The 27,328-nt window shown below is 41.8% G+C and overlaps 1 protein-coding gene across 2 annotated transcripts in view; it reads left to right on the forward strand.

Annotated features, from left to right (window-relative positions):
• Spt5 (Transcription elongation factor subunit Spt5) overlaps nt 1–27,328 on the forward strand; it is a 188,025-nt gene that overhangs the window by 65,319 nt on the left and 95,378 nt on the right. For both annotated transcript variants that reach the window (XM_076199318.1, XM_076199317.1), the window contains exons 10-11: nt 4,049–4,307; nt 4,677–4,991. In XM_076199318.1, the coding sequence (XP_076055433.1) occupies nt 4,049–4,307; nt 4,677–4,991 (574 nt within the window). The remainder of the gene's footprint in view (nt 1–4,048; nt 4,308–4,676; nt 4,992–27,328) is intronic.

The following is a 27,328-nucleotide window of genomic DNA, read 5'->3' on the forward strand; positions in this document are numbered from 1 at the left end:
TGTAGGACATGATACATACAATTATTGGATTAGAAACAGAGAGAAAAAACAAGGGGGTGGAGTTATGTTCCTGACTAAGAAGGATATAAACGTGAAAGGTGTCATATATGGAAAGAATACAGTAGAGATGATTATGATAGAAGTGGAAGACCGAGATAAGAAGAGCAGAAAATTTGTGATCAATTATGTGCCTCCGAAAACAGCCTCATGGGAGGAGAGTGAACATAAAAGTATGTTAGAGGACACAAAGATAGCATTAACTAAAATAATGGAAGACGGAGGAAGAATAGTTATGATGGGCGACTTTAATTGCAAAGAAATCTGCTGGGAAGAAATGACAGTAAAGAGTGGTGATGACTCATGGGGAAATGCTCTACTTGAGATGATTACTGACCATTCAATGACACAATGGATACAAGAGAACACTAGGTATAGAAATGAAGAAGAACCATCGAGGCTAGACTTAATAATTACATCTGAACCTAGAATAGTGGACAAGATTGAATATAAAACACCAATAGGTAAAAGTGACCACATATTGATTGAACTGGAACTTAATGAAGAAAAATATATGAAAAGAAATGAACAATATAGAAAAGGAAGAATGATGTATGAAAAAACAAACTTTGATAAAATAAGAGAATTCTTCCAACAAGAAAACTGGGAAGAAATATACAAAGAAGAAACATCAGTGGAAGAGAAATGGAATATTTTGACAAAAATTTACAAAGAAGGAGTGGAAAAGTATGTCCCAAGACAAAAACAAGAAAAAGAATATGTAAAATGCTGGTACAACAAAAGTTGTAGGGAGTTAAAAGACAAAAGAGACAAAGCCTGGACCGGATGGAAAAAAGACAGAAGACCTGAAAAATGGAAAATATATACTGGTTATAGAAATGAATATGTACAAAAGTGCAGAGAGGAAAAAAGAAAATATGAAAAAGATGTTATAGAAAAGTGTAAAGATCAACCAAAACTATTCTACAGATTTGTAAACAATAAACTGAAAAACAAACAAGACTTGGAGAAATTAAGACAAGGAGGAGTTGAATACACTGAGGAAATGGAAATGGCAGAAATTATGAACAAACATTTTAAATCAGTGTTTACAAGGGAAAATATACAACCTGAAGAGATTGAGTGGAAGGAAAAAGTCCCCCCTATGGAAGAAATAGAAGTAACAAAGAATGAAATATTGACACACTTGGGTAATTTTGATGTCAGAAAATCGCATGGGCCAGATGAAATAGCAAACTGGATTCTGAAAGAATGCAGGAATGAACTGGCAGACAAAATACATAGCATAATAAGCAGTTCCTTAAAAGAAGGAAAAGTTCCAGAAGATTGGAAAAAAGCAAATATAGTACCTATATATAAAGGAGGAAATAAAGAAGAACCTACCAACTATAGACCAGTCTCTCTAACAAGTACAATAGCAAAAATATGTGAAAGAATTATCAAAAGTAGATGGGTAAAATACTTGGAAAAAAACAACGTACTAAATCCAAGGCAATTTGGATTCAGACAAGGACGATCATGCGTCACCAATTTAATATGTTTCTATTCAAGGCTAATAGATATAATACAAGAAAGAGATGGATGGGCTGATTGTGCATTTCTAGACCTAAAAAAAGCTTTTGACAAAGTACCACATAAGAAGTTGCTTAAGAAATTAGAATATGAAGGAGGAATACAAGGTAAATTGCTAAATTGGATGGAAGACTTTTTGCAAGAAAGAAAAATGAGAGTAGTGATAAGAGATCAGCACTCAAAATGGAATGAAGTAATAAGCGGTGTCCCGCAGGGAACAGTTCTGGCCCCAATAATGTTTGCTATATATATTAATGATATGGATGAAGGAATTGAAAGCTATATGAGCTTCTTTGCAGATGATGCAAAATTACTGAAAAGAGTGAAAACTGAAGAAGATTGTGAATCACTACAGAGAGATCTAAATAAAGTACAAGAATGGAGTAGGAAGTGGGAGATGGAGTTCAATACAAAAAAGTGTAGTATAATGGAATTTGGAAAAAGCAAAAACAGAATAACAGGATCATATAATTTGGGAGAAGAAGGAATAAAAAGAGTAGAAAATGAGAGGGACCTGGGAGTCATTGTTATGAATAATATGTCACCTGAGAAACATATAAATAAGATTTTTGGAGAAACTTATAATTTAATAAGAACAATCAAAGTGGCATTTACATACCTGGATGAAGAAATGGTGAGGAAAATCCTAATCACCCTGATAAGACCAAGATTGGAATATGCAGCAACGATATGGTCACCAAGTACAAAAAAATGTATAAAAAAACTTGAAAGAATACAAAGAGCAATTACAAAACTGGCACCAACACTCTCAAAACTATCATATGAAGAGAGACTACAAAAACTTAAACTACAGACACTAGAGCAAAGAAGAGAGAGAGGAGATTTGATAGCTATTTACAGAATCATGAAAGGCATAGAAATTACTGATAGAGAGAATCTGATAAAATGGGATGACAGAAATACAAGAGGACACGGAAAGAAAATAAAAAAAGACAACTATAGAAGAGATTTGAAAAAGAACAGCTTTCCTCACAGAGCAATAGACAGTTGGAACAAGTTAGATGAGAAGGTGGTGTGTGCAAAAACAATACATGAATTTAAAAATAGTTTAGATAAAATGAGATATGAAGACGGGACCTCACGAGCATAGCTCCCCTTCCCGTAAAATACAACTAGGTAAATACAACTAGGTAAATACACACACACACACACACACGCCACACACCCATACATACGCCACATACACACACACGCCACACACACATACATACGCCACATACACACATGTGTATACGCCACATACACATGCATATACGCCACATACTCACACATGTATATACGCACAAACAACATACGCCACATACACACGCACACACACACACACACACACACACGCACGCACGCACACACACACGTACACATACACATACATACAGTTCTCGGTATTTAATATGGAAAGTCAGCATACGCGGTTTTGATCATACACGGTAATTTCAGGAACCTAACCCCCGCGTTATTTGAGGGACTCCTGTAGTTGCAGGATGAGCCTCACAAATCCAGTAAGCTTGGGAACAGTTTTGGGTAAAGGGTGGGGAACGGGGGATAATATATACTCTTCTGTATTTCGTTTCTTATGCATGTCATAGAACATAAGAGAGGAAGAGTTTAAATGTGTTTGAGATGAAATGCCTGAGAAGTATGGTAGGAGTTACCAGGCTGGAAGAGTGAGAAACAAGGAGGTGAGGAGGAGAGAGAGCTTAGAAAGGGAGTTGGGACATAGGATTGATGAAAGAGTACTGGGATGGTTTGGACGCATGAAAAGAATGATTGAAGAAAGATTAGTAAAAGGTGTATGGAAGTCATAGGTTGAAGGAGTGAACATGAGAGGGGGCGACCAAGGATGAGATGGATGGATGGGGTAAAAGTGGCATTGGGAAAGAAGAGGATGTCTGCTGAGGAAAGAAGACAAAAGATAAGAGTGGAGAATGGTTGTGTATGGATGATGCTGTGATGCATGGAAGAGAGTGGGTGGCGGATAGGGGTGAAGGCTTATATGTGAATGATATTTTGATGCAGCCTGATGGGCTTCCTCCCCATCTTTCCCTTTTTCTGCATGAGGGCAGAAGGGGGGTCACCAATGAAATGAAGCACCCTTGCTGTGGATGTGCTGTGTCCCGCTGCATTGCTTCTGACCCAGGGCAGTGGGCAAGGTGCAGGGATGACCCATCATCCATCCAGGAGGAGCCAAGAAAAGAGGGAGATAGGGATGGTGAATGGGAGTGGAGTATAAGGGATGAAATGGGTGGAAGTGGATTTATGCCTTTGACTTGGGTACCTCCTTTGTAAGTCAATTAGTCTTCTCCTTTTTCTCCTCCAAATCTGACATTAAATTGTCCCAAAATTTTGTGTCTATGCCTTGTAGATTGCATACTACATCATTACAGTTCAGATTAAATCTTGTTTTCATTGTTTTCTGAGCTGAATTTTTATATTTCAGGTCACAAAATGAAAATGATATGAATAAGCGGAAGAAAGTCCGTCGCCCACCTCAGAAACTTTTTGACATTGATGCTATTAGGACCATTGGTGGGGAAGTGACTCAGGATGGTGACTTCCTTATCTTTGAAGGCAATCGTTTCACACGCAAGGGTTTCTTGTACAAGACCTTTGCCATGTCTGCCATCATGCCTGATGGTGTCAAGCCAACTTTGAGTGAGCTGGAGAAGTTTGAGGAACAGAGTCTGGCAGATATGGAGGTATGGGGAAGGCTGTATTGGATATATCAATGTGTAGGTTGCTCCCAGAGCCAAATAGGTCATGCTTGAGTGCATATGAAGCCCACAACGTTTACCATTGTGGAAGTGATTCATGTAGAAAATACAAGGAATGCAGTGTTTTACTAAATCACAGAATACTGGGAGCTGATACTTCAGTATTGTTTGTGTAATTATGTGCAGTATTTCAGGGACTCAAATGGCACTCATACAAACTAGTCACAGTATTCTTTCATAAAACTGCAGCCAATACCCCAGTATAGGGAGTTGTGTGTATATGATAAGTATTAAGGTGTTGTGAAAAGATGTAAATTAAGGTAGTGGTACATAATTTGTGCTTCATTTTTTCAGTTGACAACAACGGCAAAAGAAGATGAAGGTCATAGTTTTGCCCCAGGAGATAATGTGGAAGTCAGCGAGGGTGAATTGGTGAACCTAACTGGTCGTGTAACAAGAGTAGATGGAAACAAGATTGCCATCATGCCCAAGCACGATGACCTCAAGGATGAGCTTGAGTTTCAGTCACATGAGTTGCGCAAGTACTTCAACCAGGGTGACCACGTCAAGGTCATCTCAGGTCGTTATGAGGGAGACACAGGGTTAATTGTCCGTGTTGAGGAGAATATGATTGTGCTCTTCTCAGATCTCACTATGCACGAGCTAAAGGTAAGAATAACCCTTCTCTCTCCTTCCCTCCATCTCTCCCTCCCTCCCCCCACCTCTCTCTCTCTCTCTCTCTCTCTCTCTCTCTCTCTCTCTCTCTCTCTCTCTCTCTCTCTCTCTCTCTCTCTCCTTCTCAATCTCTCTCTCTCCTTCTCAATCTCTCTCTCTTCTTCTCAATCTCTCTCTCTTCTTCTCAATCTCTCTCCCTCTCTCTCTCTCTCTCTCTCTCTCTCTCTCTCTCTTTCTGTATCTCTCTCACTCTTTTCACTATAAATATGTATATACATATACTAAGGGCAAGTAGCCAAAGTCAAAGGCATAAATCCACTCCCACCCATTTCATTCCCACATACTCCACTCCCATCCACCACTCCTCCCTCCCCCATTTCAGGGCTCCTCCTGGATGATGGGTTATCCCTGCATCTCACCCACTGCCCTGAGTCAGAAGCAATGCAGCAAGACACAGCACATCCGCTACAAGGCTGCTTCATTTATTTGGTGACCCTGCTCTCCATTCCCTCATGCAGAAAAAGAGACAATGGGGAGAAATCCTTTCAGGCTGTCTAAATATAATTCACACACACACACCCCATCCCCCATCTGAAAAAGATCTGGGAGTAATTATCTCAAATGACTTGTCCCCTGATAAAGAAATAAACAAAATTGTAGGAGAATCCTATAACATCCTAAGATGAATAAAAGTGGCATTTACCTATTTGGATGAAGAAATGGTTAAAAAAATATTAGTCACACTAATAAGGCCTAGACTGGAATATGCAGCAACATTATGGTCACCCAGTACCAAAAAAGAATGTAAAGAAGATTGAAAGAATCCAGAGAGCAACCGCAAAAATTGCTCCAACACTTTCAAACTTGTCATACGAAGAGAGACTAGCTAAATTGGAGTTACCGACTTTGGAGCAAAGAAGAGAGAGAGGCATACTGACCATCTATAGAATCATGAAGGGCATAAAAATACTCGATAGAGAGGACTTGTTAAATTGGGACAAGAGAAACACAAGAGGACATGGAAAGAAACTCAAAAAAGATAGTTATAGAAGAGACCTAAAAAAGAAAAGTTTTCCACACAGAGTGATGGACACTTGGAACAAACTGGATGAAACAATAGTGTGTGCACAAACCATACTGTGAGATATAAAGGCAGGACACCATGAGTGTAGCTCCCCTTCCCATAAAATACAACTAGGTAAATACACACTCCCATCCATACATCACATCATTGTCCATACACAACCATTCTCCATTCACTGTTATCTCATGTCATCCCCCTCTTTCTCAATGCCCCTTTTACCCCATCCATCCATCTCATCCTTTGTCAACCCCTTTCATGTTCACTCCTTCAACCTCTGCCTTCCACACCTCTTTTATTAATCTTTCTTCACTCATTCTTTCCATGTGTCCAGATAACCCCAATACTCCATCAACCCTATCTCCCAACTCCCTTTCCACCCCCACTTTCCTCCTCACCTCGTTTCTCACTCTACCCAGCCCAGTAACCCCTACCATACTTCTCAGGCATTTCATCTCGAACACATTTAAACACATCCTCTCTTTCTCATTTATGTACCAAGTTTCTGCCCTGTTCAGTGCTGTCGGCACCGTCACCCCTAGATCTACAAAAAACATATGATAAAGTACCACACAAAAAGCTATAAAGAAAAATTTAAACAATAGTTGGTGTACAAGGAAAGTTATTGAAATGGAAGATTTCTTGAACGGGAGAAAGATGAGGGGGTACTTAAAGACAAAAACTCGACCTGGGAAGAAATGATAAGTGGAGTCCCACAAGGTTCTGTGTTAGCTCCGATAATGTTTGCCATATATATAAATGACATGGATGAAGGTGTAGAATGTTGTATGAACTTCTTTGCAGATGATGCAAAACTACTAAAGTACAGAGGAAGACTATGAATCACTACAGAAAGACCTGGATAAAGTCTGGGAATGGAGTCAAAAGCAGTAAGTGAACTTCAACATCAAGAAATGTAGTATAATGGAGTTTGGAAAAAATAAAAATAGAATATCATGTCAATATAAAATTGGTACAAAGGAAGTTAAAAAAGTTAACTCAAAAAAGGGACCTTGAAGTAATTATCAGCAAAGACATGTCACCAGACAAGCATATCAACAAAATAGTCTGAGAAACCTTCAATTTACTAAGATCAATGAAAGTGTTCTTTGACTACTTGGATGAGGAAATGGTAAAGAAAATATTAGTTACACTGATAAGATCAAGATTGGAGTACGCTGTGACACTATGGACACTCAGTACTAAAAAGAATATAAATTGGAAAGAATTCAAAGAGCAATTACAAAGATAGCACCAATACTCTCTAAATTGACATACGAACAAAGATTGTCCAAACTGGAACTACCAACCCTGGAAAAAATAAAAGAAAAATCTACTGACCATTTACAGAATTATGAAAGGAATGGAAGTCCTCGACAGAGATGATTTACTAAAGTGGGATAAGAGAAAAACAAGAGGACATGAAAAACTCAAAAAGAATAGTTATAGAAGAGATCTGAAGAAGAATAGTTTTCCACACAGAGTGGTGGATATCTGGAACAAATTGGATTAGGCAACAGTGTATGCAAAAACTATATAAGAATTTAAGAACAAACTTGTTGCTGAAAGATACAAAGACTGGTCACAACAATCATAGCTCTCTTCCCATATAATACAACTAGGTAAATACATTTACACTTCCTCCGTTACTCATTACTGTGTTTCTGCCCCATTCAGTGCTGTCAACACAATCACCCCTTCATACAATCACCTCTTAGCATTCATTCCCAAATGTCTATTTCTCATGACACTTTTTAATCCCCCAAGGCATTTACTTGCTTCTCTCAATCTATGTTGTACCTCCACCTCTACTCCTCCCTTTCCTATCACATTCACACCCAAGTATTCAAAGCTATCCACTTTCTCATCTCTCTTCATATTCACTTCCAGTTTGCTGCCATCCCCTCCTCTTGTACATCTCGTCACCTTACATTTAACCACATTTATCTTTGACTTGCTTTTTTCACACACACCTTCCCAAACTCCATCACTAACTTCCATAATCTCTCCGTTGATCCTGCTACAAGCGCGGTGTTGTTAGCAAACAACAACTGGGTTATGTCCCATTTTTCTCCATTTTCTTTAACCATCTCCAATCCCTGGCCCATTACCCTTTCACTTACATCCACCACCCCATCCATGTATAAATTTAACATCCATGGTGACATAACACATCCCTGGCGAAGTCCCACCTTTACCTCAAACCACTCACTCTCTCCATTTCTAATTCTAACACAAGCTCAGCTATTCTCGTAAAAACTCTTGACTGCTCTTAAAAGCTTTCCTCCTATCCTATATACCTGCAATACGTTCCACAGTGACTTCCTTTCTACCCTGTCATGAGTATTTTCCAAATCCATAAAGGCCCAAAAAACATCCTTACCTTTTCCTAAAGCTTTCTCACATATCTGCCATACCACAAAAATATGTTCAATAGATACATACATACATACATATACCAAGGCTTTTTCCCCCTTACAAGGGGGGTAGCCAAAAAGAAAAAGGCAAAATCATTCCCACCCATTCCATCCCTGAATACACTCCACACCCCTCCACCCTCCCTCTTATCTTAGCACCTCCTGAAAGACGGGTCATCCCTGCACCTTGTCCATTGCCCTGGGTCAGAAGCAGTGTCGCAAGACACAGCACATCCACAGCAAGGCCGCTTCATTAAATCGGCGACCCCCCCTCTCCATCCCCCCAATGCATAAAATGAGAGGACGGGGAGAAATCCCTTCGGGCTGCGTCAGATTTTGCTCACACATACTACCTCACCCCCCATCCACCCGCCCATTCCACCTCATGCAATCACAACATCATCCATATACAACCATTCTCCATTCACCCATGTCTTCTGTCCTCTCCCGTCCTTCCTCAACAGACATTCCCCTCTTCCCCAAAGCCCCCTTCACCCCATCCATCCACCTCATCCTAGGACGTCCCCTCATGTTCACTCCCTCCACATCTGCCTTCCACACATCTTTTACTAGTCTTTCTTCACTCATTCTTTCCATGTGTCCAAACCATCCTAATAATCTTTCATCAACCCTATCTCCCAGCTCCTTTTCCACCCCTGTTCTCCTCCTCACCTCCTCATTTCTCACTCTAGCCTAGTAACCCCCATCATACTTCTCAGACACCTCATCTCAAACACATTCAAACTCCTCTCTTCTTCTCTTATGTTCCATGTTTCTGCCCCATACAGTGCTGTTGGCACAATCACTCCTTCATACAGTCTCCTCTTAGCATCCATTCCCAAATGTCTATTCCTCATTACGCTCTTTAATCCACCAAGGCATTTACTCACTTCTCTCAATCTACATTCTACCTCCACCTCCACTCCACCTTTCCCTGCCACATTTGCACCCAAGTATCTAAAACTATCCACTTCCTCCAGTCACTCTCCCTTAATGCTCACTTCCAGTCTACTGCCACTTTCACCCCTTGTACATCTCATCACCTTACTTTTACCCACATTTATCTTTAGCTTTCTTCTATCACATACTCTCCCAAACTCTGTCACCAACTTCCTCAATCCCTCCTCCGATCCTGCCACAAGCGCAGTGTCGTCAGCAAACAACAGCTGGCTCACCTCCCACTTTTCTCCATTTTCTTTAACCATCTCCAATCCCTTGCCCACTACCCTTGCATTTACCTCTCGCACCACCCCATCCATGTATAAGTTGAACAGCCAGGGCGACAAAACGCATCCTTGATGAAGTCCCACCTTTACCTCGAACCACTCACTCTCTCCATTTCCAATCCTGACACAAGCTCTACTACTCTCATAAAAACTCTTGACAGCTCCTAGAAGCTTTCCTCCTATCCCATATATCTGCATAACCTCCCACAGTGCCTTTCTGTCTACCCTATCATAAGTCTTTTCCAGATCCATAAAAGCCAAAAAAACATCGTTCTACTTTCTCACATATTTGTCTTACCACAAAAATCTGATCTACACAACTCTACCTGTCCTAAATCTACACTGTTCCTCACCAATTACTCCCTCTCTTCCTCTCCTAATCCTCTCAGTCAAGATCCTCCCATAAGCCTTCCCAACTACACTTAACAAGCTAATCCCTCTGAAACTACTACATTCACACTTGTCCCCTTTTCCCTTGTAAAGAGGAACTATACAGGGACTCCTCCAGTCCTCCGGCACTCTACCCTCTCTCCAGCAAACATTAAATAACCTCACCAGCCAGTCCACCATCACTGTACCTCCTTTTTTTAGACATTCTGCATGGCATCCATCCAGACCAGGTGCCTTACCTGCTTTCATCCTCTTACCAACTGCCTTCACTTCATCCTTCCTTATTTCTCCTCCATTTTCCTCACTCATCACAGTCATTTTCTTAGCACTTCCCACTGCAACTATCTTTCCCTCCCTATCCTCCTTCACATTTAGCAACTCACTAAAATATTCCACCATCTTCCCCTTACTGCTTTCTCTTCCATTATCATCTCTCCATCTGCACCTTTTACCTTTTCTTCTCTACTTGATTCGCCTCCTCTTCCTCTCTTAATTTTTTCCAAAACATCTTTTTATTACTTTCAAAATTTTCTGTCATACTCTTACCCCACTTCACATCTGCTCTCCTCTTTGCCTCCTTTACCTTTTGCTTTACTTCTCTTTTCTTTTCTTTGTACCTCTCATATGACTCCCTCATCCTATTTTGTAACCAATCTGTGAAAGCTCGCTTCTTCTCTTCTACAACCTTGTTTGTTTCCTCATCCCACCATTCACTACCCTTCCTTCTATTTCCTCCTCTCCTTCTTGTTACACACACCATCCTTGCACACTTTGTGACTCCCTCCTTGAACCATCCCCATTCCTCCTCCACACCTAGCTCTATCCTTCACTCCCTCCCACTCCTCCTTCAGCTTCTTCTTGTACTCCTTCTCCTTTTCCTTTTCATTTAAAGAGTTCACTCTAAGCACCTCCCTACCTTTTTGTCCCTTTCCTCTTTCTCCATCTATCCTCCACTCTCAACTTACCTTCCACCAAAAAATTATCTGATATTCCCCCACCCTCTCCCCTTAGCACATTTTTATCCACATTTATCTTCAGCTTTCCTTTATCACACACTCACCCAAACTCTGTCACCAACTTCCTCAATCCCTCCTCAGATCTTGCCACAAGCGCAGTGTCGTCCGCAAACAACAGCTGGCTCACCTCCCACTTTTCTCCATTTTCTTTAACCACTTCCATATGTTGCCTACGTAGGCGTCATGGGGAGCAAGTGGGTACGCGATGATGCCGACGTCGGCGTCTTGATTATATTTATTGTAGTCGTACCTATGTAACCTCCATTCTCTCTAAACTGGCTTCATCATATTTTCTATGGTTATCAAAATTCACAGGTGAAAGAGAAGGAATGATTGAGCACTGACTTTATTTTTTATAATGCGATTATTATGACGCAACATCACATGTCGGGCAGCTAATGCTGCCAGACGTGTGATGTGCCCCAGAGTGAAGAGGTTAACCATCTCCAATCCCTGACCCACTACCCTTGCATTTACATCTCGCACTACCCCATTCATGTATAAGTTGAACAGCCAGGGTGACATAACGCATCCTTGACGAAGTCCCACCTTTACCTCGAACCACTCACTCTCTCCATTTCTAATCCTGACACAAGCTCTACTACTTTCATAAAAACTCTTGACAGCTCCTAGAAGTTTTCCTCATATCCCATATATCCGCGAAACCTCCCACAGTGCCTTTCTGTCTACCCTGTCGTAAGCCTTTTCCAGATCCATAAAGGCCCAAAAAACATCCTTCCCCTTTCCTATAACTTTCTCACATATTTGTCTTACCACAAAAATCTGATCTACACAACCTCTACCCGTCCTAAATCCACACTGTTCCTCACCAATTACTCCCTCTCTTCCTCTCCTAATCCTCTCAATCAAGATCCTCCCATAAGCCTTCCCAACTACATTTATCAAGCTAATCCCTCTAAAACTACTAGACTCACACTTGTTCCCTTTTCCCTTGTAAAGTGGAACTATACAGGCCTCCAGTCCTCCGGCACTCTACCCTCTCTCCAGCAAACATTAAATAACCTCACCAGCCAGTCCACCATCACTGTACCTCCCATTTTTTAGACATTGTACATGGCATCCATCCAGACCAGGTGCCTTACCTGTTTTCATCATCTTAACAACTGCCTTCACTTCATCCTTCCTTATTTCTCCTCCATTTTCCTCATTCATCACAGTCATTTTCTTAGCACTTCCCACTGCAACTATCTTTCCCTCCCTATCCTCCTTCACATTTAGCAACTCCCTAAAATATTCCACCCATCTACCCCTTACTGCCTTCTCTTCCATTATCATCTCTCCATCTGCACCTTTTACCTTTTCTTCTCTACTTGATTCGCCTCCTCTTCCTCTCTTAATTTTTTCCAAAACATCTTTTTATTACTTTCAAAATTTTCTGTCATACTCTTACCCCATTTTTACATCTGCTCTCCTCTTTGCCTCCTTTACCTTTTGCTGTACTTCTCTTTTCTTTTCTTTGTACCTCTCATATGACTCCCTCATCCTATTTTGTAACCAATCTGTGAAAGCTCGCTTCTTCTCTTCTACAACCTTCTTTGTTTCCTCATCCCACCATTCACTACCCTTTCTTCTATTTCCTCCTGTCCTTCTTGTTCCACACACCATCTTTGCACACTTTGTGACTCCCTCCTTGAACCATCCCCATCCTCTTCCACACCTAGCTCTAGTCTATCCTTCACTCCCTCCCACTCCTCCTTCAGCTTCTTGTATTCCTTCTCCTTTTCCTTTTCATTTAAAGAGTTCACTCTAAGCACCTCCCTACCTTTTGTCCCTTTCCTCTTCCTCCATCTATCCTCCACTCTCAACTTACCTTCCACCAAAAAATGATCTGATATTCCCCCACCCTCTCCCCTTAGCACATGTACATCCTTAACTCTTCCTATCATAATCCTATTTACCACTACATAGTCCATTAACGCTCTATCTATCACCCTTCCCTCCACCACCCTCTCCCATGTGTACTTATGCTTGACTTTCTTCCGAAACACTGTATTTGCTATCATCAACTCTCTTTCTAGACACATTTCCACCATCAACTCTCCACTACGATTCTTTCCTGGAACTCCACATTTCCCAACCACTCCATCAATTGGATCATTTCCTACCCTAGCATTAAGGTCTCCCAGTACTATTACATTGATATTTCTCCCTAAATCCTCTATGCACTCATTTAAATCTATTCAAAAAGCCTCCCTTTCTTCTATGCTCTTCTCACTGCCAGGCCCATATGCACTTACAAAAACCCATATCTCCTTTCCCAGTTTCACCTTCATCCACATTATCCTTGAGGAAACCTCCTTCCACTCCACTATACATTTACCTATGTCTTCACTCACTAGTATAGCCACCCCTTCCCTCCCTCGCCCTCTCTTCACTCCTGATAACCTCCCACTTACACTCGCCGTTCCCTTTCAGCTTAGTTTCACTCAAAGCCAACACATCCATCTTTCTTCTCACAAACATACTATCTATCTCTTCCCTTTTACTCTCATGTGTACCACGTCCACGCACATTAAAAGACCCAAACCTTAGGGTGCTGTTCGGAAAACTCCCAGACCCTCTTATGCCTTTGCTTTTTCATTTAGGAATGTCCCCTGTGGGGCTACAAGGAGAAGGATGCCTAGTCCCAATCCCCGTCCCTTTCTTCTCGCCTCCCACAATCCAAGTGGTAATACTTGGTGGCAGTATTCTTTTCCCCCTCCACAGGAAAGGATAATTATTATTATTATTATATTATTATTATTACTATTAAAGGAATGGGGCTACAGAGAGTAGGATACATAGTCCTATCCCATTCCCATTTTTGCCATCTACAACTCCAATGGGGACACTCGATGGCATTTTTTCTCCCCTACCACAGGGTTCAACAAAAATGGTAATATATACTCAGGGAAGTGCTACACGACAGTATTAACCACTTCAGTAGGATGACGCCTATATAGGTGTCATGAGGTGCAAGTGGGTACACGAGGATGCCAGCATTGGCATCATCATTATATATATTTTTTGTAGTTGTACATGAGTTACCCCCAAATTTTGTGAACTGGTTTGATCATGTTTTCTGTGTTTATTATTACTCATCAGAGGAGGGATTGAGGAAATTGGTGACAGAGTTTGGGAGAGTGTGTGAAAGAAGAAAGTTGAAGATAAATGTGGGTAAAAGTAAGGTGATTAGATGTATAAGGGGTGAAAGTGACAGCAGACAGGAAGTGAGCATTAAGGGAGAGTGACTGGAGGAAGTGGATAGTTTTAGATACTTGGGTGCAAATGTGGCACAAAAGGGAGGAGTGGAGGTGGTGGTAGAATGTAGATTGAGAGAAGCGAGTAAGTGCCTTGGTGGATTAAAAAGTGTAATGAGGAATAGATGTTTGAGAATGGATGCTAAGAGGAGACTATATGAAGGAGTGATTGTGCCAACAGCACTGTATGGGACAGAAACATGGAACATAGAGAGGAAGAGAGAAGGAGTTTGAATGTATTTACCTGGTTGTATTTTACGGGATGAGAGCTATGCTCATAGTGACCCGTTTTCGTATCTCTCCACATCCAGTTTATTCTTAAAACTGTGTATAGTTTTGGCATTTACTGTTTCTCCATTCAGTTTGTTCCACACATCAATCACTGTATGTGGGAAACTATTCTTTTTCAGGTCTCTTCTGTAGCTGTCTTTCTTTAGTTTCTATTCGTGTCCTCTTGTTTCTCTTGTGTCCCACTTTAATAAGTCGTCTCTGTCGAGAATTTCCATCCCTTTCATAAATCTGAAAATGGTAAACAAATCGCCTCTTTCTCTTCTCTGTTCTAGTAATGACAGATGTAATTTTTCCAATCTTTGTTCGTCTGTCAAGTTTGTCAGTGTAGGCACCATCTTTGTCGCTGCTCTTTGTATTCTTTCTAACTTTCTTATGTTCTTCTTTGTGCTAGGTGCCCATAGTGTTGCAGCATATTCTAATTTAGGTCTTATCAGTGTAACAACTATTTATTTAACCATCTCCTCATCTATATAGTTGAAGGCCACTTTCATTGACCTCAATAAGTTATAAGTCTCTCCAAATAATTTATTGACATGTTTATCAGGTGTCAAGTCACGAGATGATTACTCTCAGGTCCCGTTCTGAATAGACTTTTTTGACTTCTTTGTTTCCAATTTTGTACTGTCCCGATACTCTATTTTTACTTTTTCCAAATTCCATTATGCTACATTTTTTAATGTTGAAATTCATCTCACTTTTCTGACTCCATTCCCATACTTTGTCTAGGTCTTCTTAAAGTGATATGCAATCTTCTTCTGTTCTTACTCTCTCGAGTAATTTGACATTGTCAGCGAAGAAGTTCATATAACAGTTTACTCCCTCATCCATATCATTTATATATATGGCAAACATTAAAGGACCCAGTACAGAGCCTTTTGGGATGCCACTTTTAACATCTTCTCAGTTCAAATTTTTGTCTCTTAAGTACCACTCTCATTTTTCTCCCAGTTAAGAAATATCCATTCCAGCAGTTTACCTCATGTTCCTCCTATTATTTCAAATTTTCTATTAATTTTTATGTGGTACTTTGTCGAATGCCTTCTGCAAATCCAAAAGGACACAATCTGTCCAGCCATCTCTTTCTTGTATTATCTCAATCTCAAGGAAAAGCAGATTAGGTTTGTGGTGCATGATCTTTCACTTCTAAAGCCAAATTGTTTGGGATTTATTATTTTATTTTCTTCCAAGTGTTTGGTCCATTTGTTTCTGATAACCTTTTTGCATATTTTTGCTACTGTGGTTGTAAGGGATACCGGTCTGAAGTTTGTAGGATCTTCCCTATTTCCTCCTTTAGATATTGGTACTATGTTTGCATGAACCAATTGATGGAGTGGTTGGGAAATGTGGAGTTCCAGGAAAGAATCACAGTGAAGAGTTGATGGTGGAGATGTGTCTAGAGAGTTGATGATAGCAAATACAGTGTTTCGGAAGAAAGTCAAGCATAAGTACACATGTGAGAGGGTGGTGGATGGAAGGGTGGTAGATAGAGCATTAATGGACTATGTAGTGCTAGGAAGAAATATAATAGGAAGAGTTAAGGATGTACATGTACTAAGGGGAGAGAGTGGGGGAATATCAGATAATTTTTTGGTGGAAGGTAAGTTGAGAGTGGAGGATAGATGGAGAAAGAGGAAAGGGACAAAAGGTAGGGAGGTGCTTAGAGCGAACTCTTTAAACGAAAAGGAAAAGGAGAAGGAATACAAGAAGAAGCTGAGAGAGGAGTGGGAGGGAGTGAAGGATAGAGTAGAACTAGGAGTGGAGGAGGAATGGGGATTGTTCAAGGAGGGAGTCACAAAGTGTGCAAAGATGGTTTGTGGAACAAGAAGGACAGGAGGAAATAGAAGGAAGGGTAGTGAATGGTGGGTTGAGGAAACAAAGAAGGTTGTTGAAGAGAAGAAGTGAACTTTCACAGATTGGTTACAAAATAGGATGAGGGAATCATATGAAAGGTACAAAGAAAAGAAAAGAGAAGTAAAGCAAAAGGTAAAGGAGGCAAAGAGGAGAGCAGATGTGAAATGGGGTAAGAGTATGACAGAAAATTTTGAAAGTAATAAAAAGATGTTTTGGAAAGAAATTAAGAGAGGAAGAGGAGGCGAATCAAGTAGAGAAGAAAAGGTAAAAGGTGCAGATGGAGAGATGATAATGGAAGAGAAGGCAGTAAGGGGAAGATGGGCAGAATATTTTAGGGAGTTGCTAAATGTGAAGGAGGATAGGGAGGGAAAGATAGTTGCAGTGGGAAGTGCTAAGAAAATGACTGTGATGAGTGAGGAAAATGGAGGAGAAATAAGGAAGGATGAGGTGAAGGCAGTTGTTAAGATGATGAAAGCAGGTAAGGCACCTGGTCTGGATGGATGCCATGCAGAATGTCTAAAAAAAGGAGGTACAGTGATGGTGGACTGGCTGGTGAGGTTTGCTGGAGAGAGGGTAGAGTGCTGGAGGACTGGAGGAGTGCCTGTATAGTTCCACTTTACAAGGGAAAAGGGAACAAGTGTGAGTGTAGTAGTTTTAGAGGGATTAGCTTGTTAAGTGTAGTTGGGAAGGCTTATGGGAGGATCTTGATTGAGAGGATTAGGAGAGGAACAGAGGGAGTAATTGGTGAGGAACAGTGTGGATTTAGGACGGGTAGAGGTTGTGTAGATCAGATTTTTGTGGTAAAACAGATATGTGAGAAAGCTATAGGAAAGGGGAAGGATGTTTTTTGGGCTTTTATGGATCTGGAAAAGGCTTACGACAGGGTATACAGGAAGGCACTGTGGGAGGTTTTGCAGATGTATGAGATAGAATGAAAGCTTCTCGGAGCTGTCAAGAGTTTTTATGAGAGTACTAGAGCATGTGTCAGGATCAGAAATGGAGAGAGTGAGTGGTTCGAGGTAAAGGTGGGACTACATCAGGGATGTGTCATGTTGCCCTGGCTGTTCAACTTGTTCATGGATGGGGTGGTGCGAGATGTAAATCCAAGGGTGGTGAGTCAGGGATTGGAGATGGTTAAAGAAAATGGAGAAAAGTGGTAGGTGAGCCAGCTGTTGTTTACGGACGACATTGCGCTTGTGGCAGGATTGGAGGAGGGACTGAGGAAGTTGGAGACAGAGTTTGGGAGAGTATGTGAAAGAAGAAAGCTGAAGATAAATGTGGGTAAAATAAGGTGATGAGATGTACAAGGTGTGAGAGTGGCAGCAGACTGGAAGTGAGCATTAACCTCTTCACTCCGGGGCACATCGCATGTCTGGCTGTATTAGCTGCCCGACGTGCGATGTTGCGTCATGATAATCGCATTATAAAAAATAAAGTCGGTGCTCAAACGTTTGTTCTCTTTCACCCGTGAATTTTGATAACCATAGAAAATATGATGAAGCCAGTTTAGAGAGAATGGAGGTTACGTAGGTATGACTACAATAAATATAATCAAGACGCCGACTTCGGCATCTTCGCGTACCCACTTGCTCCTCATGACGCCTACGTAGGCGTCACCATATAGAAGTGGTTAAGGGAGAGCGACTGGAGGAAGGGGATAGTTTTAGATACCTGGGTGCAAATGTGGCAGGAAAAGGTGGAGTGGAGGTGGAGGTAGAATGTAGATTGAGAGAAGTGAGTAAATGCCTTGGTGGATTAAAAAGTGTAATGAGGAATAGACATTTGGGAATGGATGCTAAGAAGAGGCTATATGAAGGAGTGATTGTGCCAACAGCACTGTATGGGGCAGAAACATGGAACATAAGAGAGGAAGAGAGAAGGAGTTTGAATGTGTTTGAGATGAGGTGTCTTAGAAGTATGATGGGGGTTACTAGGCTAGATAGAGTGAGAAATGAGGAGGTGAGGAGAAGAACAGGGGTGGAAAGGGAGTTGGGAGATAGGGTTAATGAAAGAGTATTAGGATGGTTTGGACACATGGAAAGAATAAATGAAGAAAAACTAATAAAAGAGGTATGGAAGGCAGATGTGGAGGGAGTGAACATGAGGGGACGTCCTAGGATGAGATGGATGGATGGGGTGAAGGGGGCTTTGGGGAAGAGGGGAATGTGTTGAGGAAGGACGGGAGAGGACAGAAGACAGGGGTGAATGGAGAATGGTTGTATACGGATGATGTTGTGATGCATGAGGTGGAATGAGTGGGGGGATGGGGGGTGAGGTAGTCTGTGTGAGCAAAATTTGACGCAGCCCGAAGGGATTTCTCCCTGTCTTCTCCTTCTATGCATGGGGGGACAGAGAGGGGGTGTCGCCCATTTAATGAAGCAGCCTTGCTGTGGATGTGCTGTGACTTGCGACACTGCCTCTGACCCAGGGCAGTGGACAGGGTGCAGGGGTGACCTGTCATCCAGGAGGTGCTAAGATAAGAGGGAGGGTGGAGGGGAGTGGAGTGTATTTAGGGATTGGGTGGGAATGATTTTATGCCTTTTTCTTTTTGGCTACCTCCCTTGTAAGGGGGAAAAAGCCTTGGTATATGTATGTATGTTTGCAACTTTCCAATCTTGCGGCACCTTTCCCTCTTTGAGTGAGAATTCAATTATCTTGTATAGTTTATCTGTCAGTCCGTCTATACACTCTTTTAAGTATCCAATTAGCGATTCCATCTGGTCCATACGATTTCCTGATATCTAGGTTTTTATCTGGTTTCTTATTTCTTTTTGTGTTACCTTTATTTCTTACATCGTGGGTGATCTTTCTTTGTGTCCATCTTCCCAAGATTGTGAGCTCTCGATTGTAAAAACTAATCTAAAATGTCTGATCATAACTTCTGCCATCTCTGTGCCATCTATATGTCCTTTATCTCCTTCATGCAGTTTCGCTATTTCATGTTTATCCTTTAGTTTTTCATTTATATATCTGTAAAAGAGTTTAGGTTGATCCTTACAATTGTCTATAATATCTTTTTCATAATTTCTTTTTTCTTCCCTGCATATATTCACTATTTGTTCCTAAGTTTTATATATGTTTGCCATTTGGATGTTTTATATCTTTTTTCCATTTTTTCCAGGCTTTGTCTCTCCTGTCTCTAGCATCTCTACACATTTTGTTAAACCAACAAGTTATGTTTTTTTTTTTTTTTTTTTTAACATATTTGTTAATTCCTTCCTTGTGCTTTTCTTTGAATATGTTCCATTTGTCTTCCGTCCTTATTTCCTCTTTAGAGAACTTATCCTAGTTTGTGTTTTGGAAATTTTTTCATAGTTTAACAAAATCCATTTTGTTGTACATTAATCTTCCTTCTCTGTGTTTGTCATTCCTGTCTACATTGTTCTGTTCTTTTAATTCAAACTATTAGTATATGGTCACTCTAAACAATTGATGTTTTATACTCCATTTTGTTCACAATATCTGGTTCAGAAGTTAATATTAAATCTAGATTAGACGGTTTGTCATTATTTCTATATCTAGTATTTTCCTGCTTGTTATTGTGGCAAAGTAGCATGCAGTTGATACTTTAGGGTCTATATGGGGCACCCCTACGGACCAGAGCCACACATCATTTTGTCTATGATAGAGTAAAACTCTTCATAGAGAAATGATGACACTTTTATACTACGACTGTCCCTCCGTTATGCTGTCCCCCCACCCCTTGCTGCTGTCCTGTACCATTTCTCTGAGTATTCATTTTCTGTGGTGGGGGAAAGAATACTGCCACCAAGTATTTCCAGTTGGATCGTAAGAGGCGAGAAGAAAGGGACGGGGAGTGGGACTAGGCATCCTTCCTAAACAAAAAAGTAAAGGCATAAGAGGGTCTGGGAGTTTTCCGACCAGCACCCTAAGGTTTGGGTCTTTTAATGTGCGTGGATGTGGTACAGATGAGAGTAAAAGGGAAGATGGATGTATTGGCTTTGAGTGAAACTAAGTTGAAAGGGAAGGGTGAGTGTAAGTTTGGGAGTGTAAGTGGGAGGTTATCAGGAGGGCGAGGGAGGGAAGGGGTGGCTGTTCTAGTAAGAGGAGAGATAGGTAAACGTGTAATGGAGTGGAAGGAGGTTTCCTCAAGGATAATGTGGATGAAGGTGAAACTGGGAAAGGAGATGTGGGTCTTTGTAAGTGCATATGGGCCTAGCAGTGAGAAGAGTGTAGAAGAAAGGGAGTCTTTTTGGATAGATTTAAATGAGTGCATAGAGGATTTAGGGAGAAATGTCAATGTAATAGTACTGGGAGACCTTAATGCTAGGGTAGGAAATGGTCCAATTGATGGAGTGGTTGGGAAATGTGGAGTTCCAGGAAAGAATCATAGTGGAGAGTTGATGGTGGAAATGTGTCTAGAAAGAGAATTGATGATAGCAAATACAATGTTTCGGAAGAAAGTCAAGCATAAGTACACATGGGAGAGGGTGGTGGATGGAAGGGTGATAGATAGAGCATTGATGGATTATGTAGTGGTAAATAGGATTATGATAGGAAGAGTTAAGGATGTACATGTGCTAAGGGGAGAGGGTGGGGGAATATCAGATCATTTTTTGGTGGAAGGTAAGTTGAGAGTGGAGGATAGATGGAGAAAGGAAAGGGACAAAAGGTAGGGAGGTGCTTAGAGTGAACTCTTTAAAAGAAAAGGAGAAGGAGTACAAGAAGAAGCTGAAGGAGGAGTGGGAGGGAGTAAAGGATAGAGTAGAGCTAGGTGTGGAGGAGGAATGGGGATGGTTCAAGGAGTGAGTCACAAAGTGTGCAAGGATGGTTTGTGGAACAAGAAGGACAGGAGGAAATAGAGGGAAGGGTAGTGAATGGTGGGATGAGGAAACAAAGAAGGTTGTAGAAGAGAAGAAGTGAGCTTTCACAGTTTGGTTACAAAATAGGACGAGGGAGTCATATGAGAGGTACAAAGAAAAGAAAAGAGAAGTAAAGCCCAAGGTAAAGGAGGCAAAGAGGAGAGCAGATGTGAAGTGGGATAAGAGTATGACAGAAAATTTTGAAAGTAATAAAAAGATGTTTTGGAAAGAAATTAAGAGGAAGAGGAGGCAAATCAAGTAGAGAAGAAAAGGTAAAAGGTGCAGATGGAGAGATGATAATGGAAGAGAAGGCAGTAAGGGGAAGATGGGTGGAATATTTTAGGTAGTTGCTAAATGTGAAGGAGGATAGGGAAGTAAAGATAGTTGCAGTGGGAAATGCTAAGAAAATGACCATGATGAGTGAGGAAAATGGAGGAGAAATAAGGAAGGATGAAGTGAAGGCAGTTGTTAACCCCTTCCATACGGTGCCGCACACGTAGGCGTCATGAGGAGCAAGTGGATTCGCGACGCTGCCATATCGGCGTCTTGATTATATTTATTGTAGTCGCCCCTGTGTTTTTACATTCTCCCAAATGCGCCCTGAATCCCATTCTCTGTGGTTTTCAAAATTCGCGGGTGAAAGAGAGAACGATCGATATAAGCGGTGACTATATTTTATGATGCGAGTATTATTACGACACGTCATACGGCTGGCATTGGCTGCTGCCCACGAGATTTAAGTCCCGTACCGAAGTGGTTAAGATGATGAAAACAGGTAAGGCACCTGGTCTGGATGGATGCCATGCAGAATGTCTAAAAAAAATGAGGTACAGTGATGGTGGACTGGCTGGTGAGGTTATTTAATGTTTGCTGGAGAGAGGGTAGAGTGCCGGAGGACTGGAGGAGTGCCTGCATAGTTCCACTTTACAAGGGAAAAGGGGACAAGTGTGAACGTAGTAGTTTCAGATGGATTAGCTTGTTAAGTGTAGTTGGGAAGGCTTATGGGAGGATCTTGATTGAGAGGATTAGGAGAGGAAGAGAGGGAGTAATTGGTGAGGAACAGTGTGGATTTAGGAGGGGTAGAGGTTGTGTAGATCAGATTTTTGTGGTAAGACAGATATGTGAGAAAGCTATAGGAAAGGGGAAGGATGTTTTTTGGGGCTTTTATGGATCTGGAAAAGGCTTACGATAGGGTTGACAGAAAGGCACTGTGGGAGGTTATGCAGATATATGGGATAGGAGGAAAGCTAGGAGCTGTCAAGAGTTTTTGAGAGAGTAGTAGAGCTTGTGTCAGGATTAGAAATGGAGAGAGTGAGTGGTTCGAGGTAAAGGTGAGACTTCGTCAAGGATGCGTTATGTTGCCCTGGCTGTTCAACTTATACATGGATGGGGTAGTGCGAGATGTAAATGCAAGGGTAGTGAGTCAGGGATTGGAGATGGATAAAGAAAATGGAAAAAAGTGGGAGGTGAGCCAGCTGTTGTTTGCGGACGACACTGCGCTTGTGGCAGGATTGGAGGAGGGACTGAGGAAGTTGGTGACTGAGTTTGGGAGAGTATGTGATAGAAGAAAGCTAAAGATAAATGTGGGTAAATGTAAGGTGATGAGATGTACAAGGGGTGAAAGTGGCAGTAGACTGGAAGTGAGCATTAAGGGAGAGTGACTGGAGGAAGTGGATAGGTTTACAAAGGTTTACAAAGGTTTACAAAGGCGGAGCATGCCGACAGGAGACCTTTTGATCCATAGCTAGGTCGGATGCGAAAAAAAAAATCATATTAATAATAAAACAATAAATAAAAACTAATAATGTAAATAACAAATAAAATACGTAAATAAATGCATAGGTATAGTTAAATAATAAACAAACAGGTAAATAGTAAATAATAATAAATTGACATATAACTAATAATAAATGAAAATCAGACAGACAAATGATAACAAAAGAAAAACAAATAATATTTGATAAAATATAATCATTACAGCATCTTACTTAGGTATTTATCTAACTGATTCTTAAAGCTTTGAACTGAACTACATTGCACTACCTGTGCAGGAAGTTTATTCCATTCATTTACTACACGGTTGGCAAAGTTGTTTCTACCTACTTCCAAATTGAATCTATTTCCGGACAGTTTGAGACCATTGTTTCTAGTCTGATTCTTATTCAATGTGAAAATTTGGTCACTTTTGATGTCAATTCCCTTTAAAATCTTAAAGATGTCCATATTCAGGTCACCACACAAACTAGACACTGCTAGATACAAAGACGGGACACCATGAGCATATTCAGGTCACCACACAAACTAGACACTGCTAGATACAAAGACGGGACACCATGAGCATAGCTCCCCTTCCCGTAAGATACAACTAGGTAAATACATTGTTAAAAGAGTACTAGCACAGAACTGGTCTCTTAAATACCCAAAATGCAACAACCATACACAAGACACAGAGCACCTCATACACCACTTTTTTACACCATCTTCTAGCTTTCTCCTTTCACACATCTTCCCAAACTTAGCCACCAACTGCTTTAGCCTCTGACTAACTCAGCTACAAATACAATGTTATCAGTAAACAATTGCCATAACTCTCACTTCCCTCCTATCTCACTCATCACCTCTACCTAGCATTCTTACATTTACCTCACTCATCATCCTATCCATATCCACATTGAACAACTGTGGTGACATTACACAACAATGGTGCAGCCCCACCTTCACCTTAAACCACTCTTTACAGGTCTGGCCCTTACACAAGCTATGCTACTCACATAAGTACTTTGGACCACCCTCCACTGACTTCCCCAAATTTTATAACATATGCAACACATCTATCAATCCTGTCACATGGCTTCTCCAAATTCATGAAACCCCAAAAATCATCCTTATCCTTTGCCAAAAACTTCTTGCATATCTTGCTACAAAAGCTTGATCTATGCACCATTTTCCTTTCCTAAACATACACTACTTTTCCCCAATTACCTGCCTAACCCTCTCAATTAATACATACATATATCAAAGGCTCTTTCCCCCTCACATGGAGGGGGTAGCCAAAAAGAAAAAGGCATAGAAACCGCTCCCACCCACCCTCCTCCCTCCCTCCCATCTTGGCACCTCCTGCATCCTGTCCACTGCCCTAGGATAGTTTTAGATACTTGGGTGCAAATGTGGCAGGAAATGGTGGAGTGAAGGTGGAGGTAGAATGTAGATTGAGAGAAGCGAGTAAATGCCTTGGTGGATTGAAGAGTGTAATGAGGAATAGACATTTGGGAATGGATGCTAAGAGGAGACTGTATGAAGGAGTGATTGTGCCAACAGCACTGTATGGGGCAGAAACATGGAACATAAGAGAGGAAGAGAGAAGGAGTTTGAATGTGTTTGATAATGAGGTGTCTGAGAAGATGATGGGGGTTACTAGGCTAGATAGAGTGAGAAATGAGGAGGTGAGGAGGAGAACAGGGGTGGAAAGGGAGTTGGGAGATAGGGTTGATGAAAGAGTATTAGGATGGTTTGGACACATGGAAAGAATGAGTGAAGAAAGACTAGTAAAAGAGGTATGGAAGGCAGATGTGGGGGGAGTGAACATGAGGGGATGTCCTAGGATGAGGTGGATGGATGGGGTGAAGGGGGCTTTGGGGAAGAGGGGAATGTCTGTTGAGGAAGGACGGGAGAGGACAGAAGACATGGGTGAATGGAGAATGGTTGTATATGGATGATGTTGTGATGCATGAGGTGGAATGGGCGGGGGGATGGGGGGTGAGGTAGTACATGTGAGCAAAATTTGATGCAGCCCGAAGGGATTTCTCCCCACCTCCTTTTATGCATGGGGGGACAGAGAGTGGGTGTCGCCGATTTAATGAAGCGGCCTTGCTGTGGATGTGCTGTGTCTTGCGACACTGCTTCTGACCCAGGGCAGTGGACAAGGTGCAGGGATGACCCGTCATCCAGGAGGTGCTAAGATAAGAGGGAGGGTGGAGGGGTGTGGAGTGTATTCAGGGATGGAATGGGTGGGAATGATTTTATGCCTTTTCCTTTTTGGCTACCTCCCTTGTACATACATACATATACCAAGGCTTTTTCCCCCTTCCAAGGGAGGTAGCCAAAAAGGGAAAGGCATAAAAACACTCCCACCCATTTCATCCCTAAATACACTCCACACCCCTCCCACCCTTCCTCTCATCTGAGCACCTCCTGGATGACGGGTCATCCTTGCACCCTGCCCACCGCCCTGGGTCAGAAGCAGTGTCGCAAGACACAGTACATCCACAGCGAGGCCACTTCATTTAATCGGCGACCCCCCCTCTCCGTCCCCCTTTGCATATAAGCGAGGACGGGGAGAAATCCCTTCGGGCTGCGTCAAAATTTACTCACACATACTACCCCACCCCCCACTTCCCCGCCTATTCCTCCTCATGCAGTCACACATCATCCATATACAACCATTCTCCACTCACCTCTGTCTTCCGTCCTCTCCCTTCCTTCCTCAACAGACATTCCCCTCTTCCCCAAAGCCCCCTTCACCCCATCCATCCACCTCATCCTAGGACGTCCCCTCATGTTCACTCCCTCCACATCTGCCTTCCATACCTCTTTTACTAGTCTTTCTTCACTCATTCTTTCCATGTGTCCAAACCATCCCAATATTCTTTCATCAACCCTATCTCCCAAATCCTTTTTCACCCCTGTTCTCCTCCTCACCTCCTCATTTCTCACTCTATCTAGCCTAGTAACCCCCACCATACTTCTCAGACACCTCATCTCAAACACATTCAAACTCCTTCTCTCTTCTTCTCTTATGTTCCACGTTTCTGCCCCATACAGTGCTGTTGGCACAATCACTCCTTCATACAGTCTCCTCTTCGCATCCATTCCCAAATGTCTATTCCTCATTACACTCTTTAAACCACCAAGGCATTTACTCGCTTCTCTCAATCTACATTCTACCTCCACCTTCACTCCACCTTTTCCTGCTACACTTGCACCCAAGTATCTATAACTATCCACTTCCTCCAGTCGCTCTCCCTTAATGTTCACTTCCAGTCTACTGCCACTTTCACCCCTTGTACATCTCATCACCTTACTTTTACCCACATTTATCTTTAGCTTTCTTCTATCACATACTCTCCCAAACTCTGCCACCAGCTTCCTCAATCCCTCCTCTGACCCTGCCACAAGCGCAGTGTCGTCCGCAAACAACAGCTGGCTCACCTCCCACTTTTCTCCATTTTCTTTAACCATCTCCAATCCCTGACTCACTACCCTAGCATTCACCTCTCGCACCACCCCATCCATGTATAAGTTGAACAGCCAGGGCGACATAACGCATCCTTGACGAAGTCCCACCTTTACTTCAAACCACTCACTCTCTCCATTTCTAATCCTAACACATGCTCTACTACTCTCATAAAAACTCTTGACAGCTCCCAAAAGCTTTCCTCCTATCCCATAAATCTGCATAACCTCCCACAGTGCCTTCCTCTCTACCCTATCATAAGCCTTTTCCAGATCCATGAAAGCCCAAAAAACATCCTTCCCCTTTCCTATAGCTTTCTCACATATCTGTCTTACCACAAAGATCTGATCTACACAACCTCTACCCGTCCTAAATCCACACTGTTCCTCACCAATTACTCCCTCTGTTCCTCTCCTAATCCTCTCAATTAAGATCCTCCCATAAGCCTTCCCTACTACACTCAACAGGCTAATCCCTCTGAAACTACTACATTCACACTTGTCCCCTTTTCCCTTGTAAAGAGGAACTATACAGGCACTCCTCCAGTCCTCCGGTACTCTACCCTCTCTCCAGCAAACATTAAATAACCTCACCAACCAGTCCACCATCACTGCACCTCCCTTTTTCAGACATTCTGCATGACATCCATCCAGACCAGGTGCCTTACCTGCTTTCATCATCTTTACAGCTGCCTTCACCTCATCCTTCCTTATTTCTCCTCCATTCTCCTCACTCATCACTCT

The sequence above is a fragment of the Oratosquilla oratoria genome, chromosome 16 (genome assembly GCF_046742065.1).
Source record: "Oratosquilla oratoria isolate Oo_2021 chromosome 16, ASM4674206v1, whole genome shotgun sequence".
NCBI classification, from domain to species: Eukaryota; Metazoa; Arthropoda; class Malacostraca; order Stomatopoda; family Squillidae; genus Oratosquilla; species Oratosquilla oratoria.